The sequence below is a fragment of the Bombyx mandarina genome, chromosome 01 (genome assembly GCF_030267445.1).
Source record: "Bombyx mandarina strain Sakado chromosome 01, ASM3026744v2".
Lineage (NCBI taxonomy): Eukaryota > Metazoa > Arthropoda > Insecta > Lepidoptera > Bombycidae > Bombyx > Bombyx mandarina.
In genome coordinates, this window is record NC_143208.1 from 6576246 (window position 1) to 6585559 (window position 9314).

Below are 9314 nucleotides of genomic sequence, written 5' to 3' on the forward strand. Positions count from 1 at the left end.
CGTTCGATTAAAAACGCAGTAAAATTTTATTGGGGCAACACTATAAATACATTATTTACCTCCATAACGCTTCTAGGAACTCCAATCAGAAATGGCATCGGCGCCAGCATGTAATCGACCAAATGCTTCGGTAATATTGGAATGAAAATATGTTGCCATGACATCGGGAACAGAGTCGCGTTAGCCGCTTGGACACAAGCCGACAGACGCGATGGTTTCGATGCTACGATGGCCACTCGACGTTCGTGTAACAATGCTGCCCACAGACCCGCCATGCATTTTGTATCGACCGCACTGAAGTATTCTGTTAGGTTGCACTGAAAGATGAGATCAAGACGATAAGACGATGGTAGAAAGGCATAAAGCCCGTACGCAGGGCCGGATTTAAACTTAATGCCGCTCCTGGGCACCGGAAAAAATCCGCCCCAATACTGGAATTTTACTTAAACTATAGTTTATATATTTGATTTTTCAAAAATTAAATATCTAATTTATTGCAGAAACTTTTTATATGTTATATATTCCAAAAACATTTATAAATATTTGGTTTTTGTCTAACAACTATATATAAATTTAAATTTGGCACTAAAGGTGATTCATAATTATATTAAACTAGCTGACCCGGCAGACTTCGTAGTGCCTCAATCGATAAATAAAAGACCTAAGCTTTTATATAAAATAAACTTAAAACAAACAAAAGGAATCCGTCCGACACGTCAAAGGAAAAACAAAATTGTTATATCTTTATTTAATTCCGAGCATTTTCATATTTATCTACCTTTTAAACCATCTCTGGACTTCCACAAATAAATCAAGACCAAAATTAGCCAAATCGGACCAGCCGTTCTCGAGTTTTAGCAAGACCAACGAACAGCAATTCATTTTTATACATATAGATAAAAAAAGGATTTCTTTAATTCCAGAAAATAGAAAAATCGATTATTGTTATAAGTCTTCAAGGAAATAAATTTATATAAATTTATTAAATCATTTTGATTATTATAAATCATAAATAATGGATAAATTGAATTTCTGGAATTATCAATTAAACAGAAAATGATTGATTAATAGAAGTAATTAATTATATTGAGCAATCTTGATGAGACTAAATTTTTTTTATTTCAAAATTTTGCCGCCCTTGGCACTTGCCCCGGCAGCTCCTAGTGTAAATCCACCACTGCCCGTACGGATTGTTTAAAACCACGCTACCTATGCCTACTGCGAATGATTTGTGCCTTCCGATCTAAAAAGTACGATACCGGTATTACAATACTTTTTTAATTTTTTTACCTCGTTTTCCGTGTGATTCACTCACTCTGTCATGCCTATAGGTTCCAGCTCCTATTAATAAGATGTGCGATTCTACCTAATTACATCAACAAATAAATAAAAAAGTAACAGTCTATAGCTACTACAAAAAAAAACGGTTGACAAAAAAAAGAGAAAAGTGGTATTTAAATATTGTGTCTTAGCATATTTAATGATTTTGGATAACGTAATTGGGGCTCACAAATCCTGCAAATATTTCGATGGAATATGTTTTTTGTAGAAATTGCAAATGTTTAGGTTCACTTTAAAAATAAAAACAATGCATATTAGATATAGCCTAATAAGGTATGTAGATATATAATTGTTATAAGCTTAAAATTAACATAGCGAGAAAAATGCCCTAGTTGAATTAATATCTGTGTAAATAATAAATTTTATTAATTTTATTAACCATTAACTCGAACACATTAAATTATTCACTAAAAATACCCCGTTATTAAGCATAGCAATATATTGAATAATTAAGTGTTTTTAAACTAATGTTTGAAAAGTCATATTTTTATCTATAGAACTATTGGACTTGAATAACGTATTTTTGTGATAAAGATAAGTTTAGGGTTGTCACGTAAATATTAAAGTAGCGATTTCTATGACTAATTTTATTTACGGAACTTCTACTTGTTTTATAGTATACTAGCTGACCCGGCAGACTTCGTAGTGCCTCAATCGATAAATAAAAGACCTTTTTTTTTTTTTTTAACGCTGGGGAATCCATTTGCGGTCCGGGGGGGATAAATAAAAGACCTAAACTTTTATATAGAATAAACTTAAAACAAACAAAAGGAATCCGTCCGACGGGGGACACGTCAAAGGGAAAACAAAATTGTTATTTTTATTTAATTCCGAGAATTTTCATATTTTTATACCTTTTAAACCTTCTCTGGACTTCCACAAATAATTCAAGACCAAAATTAGCCAAATCGGTCAAGCCGTTTTCATGTTATGTCGTGACAACGGAAAACGGGTTTCATTTTTATATATATAGATTAATTCCGCTTCCCGCATAATAAAAAAGGTAAAACTGTAATGTGTTCCTTGTAGGATCTAAAACAAATTACCTGAGAATATTCCAAAGCAACATTATTACAAAAACGTATTATAGATAGTAAATACTCAGATCCTTTAGCGTAAAAAGACAATTGACAAACGGCGGGACACCTATATTAAAAATATAAATAGTATTTTGGAAACCATTACAGTTCTGGATTAAAGAATGAAGCCAAATAAAAAAAAATACACACCTGATGTGCGTTACCGCGGTCTTTAACAGACAATTTACAGTGATCGCGACTACCAGTTAATAAATATTTAGCTGATACATCTATAATAATATATAAATCTACAGTGGTTTTTACGGATATTCCGTTATAACTACTGAACCGTGCTGATCCGATTGACTTGAAACTTGGTATCCATGTAGAAAATACATGTACTTAATGGATAGGCTAATATTTATATGAGTGTTGGACTCCCTACACCAGTTACGGGGGCGTTAATGATGAGAATCTTTGTGCCCCCACAAAAATTTTCATCATTAAGAAATAATAATTGATAATAATAATTCGTTGAGAAATAATAATGTTAAATGTCCAGCGAAGCGGGCGCGTACAGCTAGTTTTTTTATAATATTGTCTGACAGGAGAATTAAAATAATATTATAATACTGGGAGCATACGATGCGGTGTGGTTAGGATGGACCGAGAGTGCAGATAATAAATTATCGTTATTATTTCTAAACGCTTCAATTGATACGAACTACTATCTCACATATTTATTTGCCTAAAATAATGATGACGTGTCAATTTTATGTTTATGTTGTCAATTGAAAGTTTAATGTCGTTTATCTGTATAGACCTTAAATAGTATAGGTTCTTGAGAACTACATCTTGTTACCACATAGCTTCTTTAACCAGCAAAAACCTCCATTAGTTATGCTAAATTTGAAAGTTCTCATTGTTGTTTGCACTAATTCGTAAACACAAACTAAACACTTTTGCTATGTAAAGTTAAAGTATGGTACTGTGTAATTCATTATTTATTGACTAACCGTCAAAATTACGTATGTAACAAGAATATACTGAAGCGTACGCATAAATAAAGCACGCTTGAATGCAAAATGACTGTTTCGTAGCCCGCCTCCTATTTGCCCGTTTAATAAATAGATCGCAAGGTTGTTATTGGAGTCCTCTGTAAAATGCAACCACCTTGACCTGATTGGTTATATTTAGATACATGCGAATGAATGAACTGAGGTTCTATTAGCTATTGTGTGTCGTCTTTAGACATTGTATCTGTATTGTGAATCGTTTGAGGTAAATCACAAGATTTATTTACGTCATTAATACAAAAATCGATTCATTAATTAATAAACGTTTCACTGTATCATGCATTTGGGTTCCAGTAACAAAGCCGATTGCATACATATTTGATTAATAATAAAAACGAAATTACTTTAAACAGCAATTTTACAACAAAACGTGTATGTTTTTGAATTTAAGGTATTATTATTAAGATAACGATGTAATGAAAGCAGCATAACGATTTAAATCTTAAGCCTACGAAAAATCTAACGGTTCGTTCATAGCAGGGGTTCTCAAACTTATTTTGTCTACTTTGAGAATAAATTATTTTTTAGCGCCCCCTTTTTTTAATCTACTTAAAAACGACTATAGCTCATTCGGTGTCTAAGAGAAATCCTCTCTAAGAGAAGACCTAAATGAAATCACAAATCGCCTCCCAAGCCTCTACATAGAACGCCCCTTTTTTTTCTGGGTGTTTTACCGCCCCCGTTTAGTTAGGCCTGCGGCGCCCACAAGGGGGCGTTATCGCCGACTTTGGGAAAGACTGGTTTATAGCATACATTTTAATACATATATCGGTGACTTTTGAAGTAGAAAATCGTAGTATTTTAGATAATAATCATATTTAGAAAATACTAAAGATCTACAAAAATATATTACTACTAGACTAAAAAGCAACCTGAGTGATGATATTGTTTGAAAAAAAAAAGCTCATTTAATCTACATTTCTAAATAATTGCTTTATGGCGAGTGTTGTGCAAAAACTACTGAATTTCAATAAACCACTTTGTGGCTTAATTTTTCATCTCAACCCTACTACAGTTCAATATAATACATGACTATTGAGTGTTGAGATAGAATTTTGCATTGAACATGATCTGTATTGTACAGTCATCGTTTAAGACACACAAGGTATTTAATTAAATGTTCTGTGTCACACTGCTATCTTAGTTATTTAAATGTAATCTATTTAACATCGTTAACATTACTTAGATCTGAATGTTGTTTGGAATGTTAGGTTTATCTCAACACTGTCCTTTTGAAGACGTTTAGTGAGTTCAACTTCCAACCTCCAAATCAGACAATAATAATTTTGGTACCTAGATGTAATAATAATTACTCACATTGTCTGGGATACTTGGCAGCTTGTTGCTGTCAGGGCACTGACAAGTAAATACACTGTGACCGGCATTGTATATAACCTTGAGAGTATGTCCCGGCATTGGAGGTCGTATCCGACACGCTTCCAGGAATGAATGTAGTTGATCCCGCTCCGGACTGTTTATTATATTCGCTATGCAATTTAATAATCTGTAAAGAAGGTTACAATATAGGTGCGCTGCTACAAATTATGCGGCTTGTTTTAAAACATTTTTATTTATTTAATTCGGTTAGAATATAGAGCCAATACTTATAGAGTATACTTCATTGCATAGAAAAACAAATATATTTGTAAATTACAAAAAAATCTGAAGATAACAAATGCATAGCAGGCTTATTGCTAAAATACGTTTCTTGCAAATAACTATTCAGCTCATTACAATATTGTGAAAAACACGATATTAGGTATGTTACATTGGTATTTGTCATAACTGACTAAGAATTAAATCAAATATCAGCATTTAAATACCAAAATTACTACACTATGGTGGTAGGACTTCATGAGAGTCCGCACGGGTAGGTACCAGCGCCCTGCCTATTTCTGCCGTGAAGCAGTAATCTGTTTCGGTTTGAAGGGTGGGGCAGCCGTCTTAACTATACTGAGACCTTAGAACTTATATCTTAACGTGGGTGGCGCATTTACGTTGTAGATGTCTATGGTCTCCAGTAACCACTTAACACCAGCTGGGCTGTGAGCTCGTCCACCAATCAAAGCAATAAAAAAAAAGAAAAAAACTTTTACTGATCATGTCTTTCAGTCTTTGTTTAAAAATAAAGTTAAATATAATCAATTTCATGCTTCTAAGAATATTTCACACAATTAAGAACATATTTCTTAATAAAATATAAATTTATCAATATCTTTGCTAGATACCATACACAGACAATTAGGTGGTTTATTATAAGCTTCCACAAGCACAAAAATACCTGTCAATATATAATTTAAACTATGATGTTATAAAGAAGCAGCCTAACCATGGCATCATCATATAATATGTGACAATAATATGTATTATATTATAATTACATCCAACATGTTATTAGTGCTACCAAAAAATAAACTTGTAAGCTATAGAAATTCTTTAGCTAGCCCCTCCTGGCTGAGTCTTTGCTCGCTCACCTGTCTTGATGAAACCGGAAGGCCTCCGGGCCACCAGTAATACCTCATTCATAAAAAAAACCTTTAGCTAAGTTTTAATAATATTATCCTTATCTATTTTCTATCTATAGTGATTGGTTATTATAAATGATAAGAGATGAAATGTAGAGTGCATGGAAATCTACCCCTAGGGATTGATTTACAAAGAAACACACTGAACATTATGAGGTCACATAGTAAAAAGGAGAGAAATAACGCAATTTGATTTCCTTAATAAATAATATTACATTAAAATTTCGATTGCTACTTTTATTAGCCAGTTCAAATTGTGTGAAATATGCTGTTTCAAAATAGTTCGCAATTGCAAAAAATATTGTTTATAAGCATATTTTATTGCTAAAGAATAAATTTGTACAAAGCACAGCAGTCATAATCTAATTCAATCAACTTATGATTACCAATTACCGATTGACTGATTTTTAATTTTCTAGTAAGGAATGTTGCGTGGACCCTGAGATTAGTACAGATCTAATTACCTATAGCACAAAGTTGCCATTTAAATGTAATTGAAATTGAGAATGTAACGTTACACATGGTGAACAGAAACATGATAGGATATCTATGAACTGCAGTGATTATTATTATGTTAAGTGGTTTCACTGGAGTTGATGTCTGAAAATATTTTCTTTTTATATATCTTTGGTTTAATATTTTCTTTTTGTATGTACATAATTAACTATTTTAGTGGTTTTAATGGAATGAGAGAACTATTTTATTTACATGCAAGATTTATTCAATCAACCATCAAGGTCTTGCATCAATTTGAGATACAGTATGTAGCTACGCACTAGTCTTTGGACCTATTTTAAACTTATCATTGTAAGGATCAAAATTTTGGTTTGATAAAACAAGCCTTTTCGATAAAAAATTACACATGTTGTAAGAAAGCCATTTAAAAAATATTTCATATCCAGATTTGATGTCAATCAGTATGTTTTCATTATGAAACAAATTTAGTATAATTTTGTGGCAAATGCCCCTTACTCTTATTTTAATGCAAGCATTCAAAATACCAAATGTCTTAGTTAGTTCCAATTCGCTTTAAGTATATGTCCAGATGCTTATTTAGCATATTTTAGTGACTACTTACTTGTAAAATATATCATGCCAAGGCAGATGTGATAAGATCACTAGAGCAGTGTTGGCTTTAGGGTCATATCGGCAAAAACAAAATGTATACTTGGAATCCATTGATGTCAACACAAATGAATAGTGTTGAGCAAAAGAGCTGAAATCAACAAAAATCCATAATACATGTCATGCAAATTATTTTTGGACATAAATTCAAGTTAATTTTTGCAATTTTTGCAATGAAATTGATGTTAACATGTTTTATTGTTTTTTATTACATTGTATTGTTTGTACTAGATTATTTAAGGTGTAAGCTAACCATTTCCAAAAATGAGCTGATAATTCTGATACAATCACATCAATGATTGCAATTGAAAACTTTTTTTTGTTATTTTGGACATAAATTCAAGTTAATTTTTGCAATTTTTGCAATAAAATTGATGTTAACATGTTTTATTGTTTTTTTATTACATTGTATTGTTTGTACTCGATTATTTAGGGTGTAAGCTAACCATTTCCAAAAATGAGCTGATAATTCTGATACAATCACATCAACGATTGCAATTGAAAACTTTTTTTGTTAATGTAAAAACAATTAAATTAAACAGGGTCAAGTCTCATTCAATAAGTAAAATTAACTTCACAAAATTTTATTATTTAATAAAATGTCAATTATTAATGCTTATTTTAGCATACCATTTCCTGTTTATGTTGAAATAGTATATTTCTACCAATGACAGCTCTAACAATGCTTAGCTTCCTACAAAGATTTTTAATATTCACAATATCTTTTTTCAAAAAATAAACATTTAGTCAAATTACTAAATTAATACATGTTTGATTTTATCACCTAATGTAGCATATAATGTAGCACCTAAAAGTACTTACTTTTCTAATGAACACGGAAAGGTAAATTTTGGAATACTCTTAATCTCTTCTTCATTTCTATATGATTCTGGGTACTTGAATAATACATATGGTTCCTTTAAATGATCACCAGGTGATACTTCACAGAATAACTCAAATAAAAATTTAACAGTTTCTCTGAAAATGAAAAAATACCATTGTAATGACTTAAGCTTCCTAATCTGTGGGCTGTAAGATAATGTAAATAAAAATGATTTACTTTAATGAAATATTATATCTAGTGTTTTTAATTAAATTTGATTTAAAGAAATACTGATTTATTAAAATTTCCCATTATTTAAAGTAATTAAGTATATATTAATGCATTTTATAATATTGTGTGCTATAAAACTTCCCAAGATAAAATGACATTAGCTTTAGGATTTACTTTAGCTTTTCATTTTTACACTTTAGATGATAATTATCACAGAATAATAAAAAACATAATAATAAAAAATAGAATAATTACTGAGTTACAGAAGTTAATTTTGACTCAAAATCAATGAATGGAAGTTTTTCTGTACAGGAAACCATAACGATATCCAAGTTTATATTTTTTGCAAATAGATAGTTACAATAATTCAAACTAGTATGTAAATAAAATTGAAAGCAAGATGGAGTGATTGTGCACCTCCTCCTAAGAGAACTAAGCCTGGATCTCGAACTGAACGATTGTTATTATTTTCAATTGGTTTGAAGTACGTACACAAAGGGGACGAGTTGTTAAGCGAATTGCCCACAATTACCTTACTCTGGAACCCATGTCTCGACGTGGACTGGAAATTTTGATTACATTTTAAGAAATAAACTGACAACAACTTGTTTGAAAATTCACTTATCATGAAACATCGCAAGCCATAGAAGACTACTTTAGGTTCGTGAATATCATTTCTTGATGATTTTATATATATTTCCAAAATGTTACGAAAGACTCGTTTCGATCTTACTCTGTGCCTCTGTTTCGCGTTTCGCAGAGTTCGCAGTTCACACTTCACAGAACAGTCCACAGATTAAATACTTGTTAAATAGACATTTGAAATGATTTTGACAGCACAACTGCCAGCTCGTCTCTCAAGTGCTCTCAAGTCAAGCAAGGACAAATTTTTTTTTAACTTTTTTTTTTATTGCTTAGATGGGTGGACGAGCTCACAGCCTACCTGATGTTAAGTGGTTACTGGAGCCCATAGTAAATGCGCCACCCACCTTGAGATATAAGTTCTAAGGTCTCGAGTATAGTTACAACGGTTGTCAAGCCCTTCAAACCGAAATGCATTACTGCTTCACGGAAGAAATAGGCGGGGTGGTGGTACCTACCCGTGCGGACTCACAAGAGGTCCTACCACCAGTTTTCATTCGAGTTTTCACCAATTTGCTAACTCTGATTTAAT

The 9314-nt window shown here is 31.7% G+C and overlaps 1 protein-coding gene across 5 annotated transcripts in view; it reads right to left on the minus strand.

Moving 5' to 3' along the window:
• The window catches only part of LOC114244519 (DENN domain-containing protein 1A), a 32374-nt gene extending 23384 nt beyond the window's left edge, over positions 1 to 8990 (minus strand). For 4 of the 5 annotated variants that reach the window (XM_028176364.2, XM_028176363.2, XM_028176365.2 and 1 more), the window contains exons 1-5: positions 8673 to 8990; positions 7909 to 8064; positions 7040 to 7177; positions 4754 to 4940; positions 60 to 317 (exon numbers count right to left, since the gene is read on the minus strand). In XM_028176364.2, the coding sequence (XP_028032165.2) occupies positions 60 to 317; positions 4754 to 4940; positions 7040 to 7177; positions 7909 to 8064; positions 8673 to 8689 (756 nt within the window). In that variant the 5' untranslated portion in view covers positions 8690 to 8990. Of the gene's footprint in view, positions 1 to 59; positions 318 to 4753; positions 4941 to 7039; positions 7178 to 7908; positions 8065 to 8395; positions 8582 to 8672 lie in introns of those variants that run through there. The other variant, XM_089728343.1, reaches the window with a different exon arrangement.
• Between the last annotated feature and the right edge of the window lie 324 nt (positions 8991 to 9314).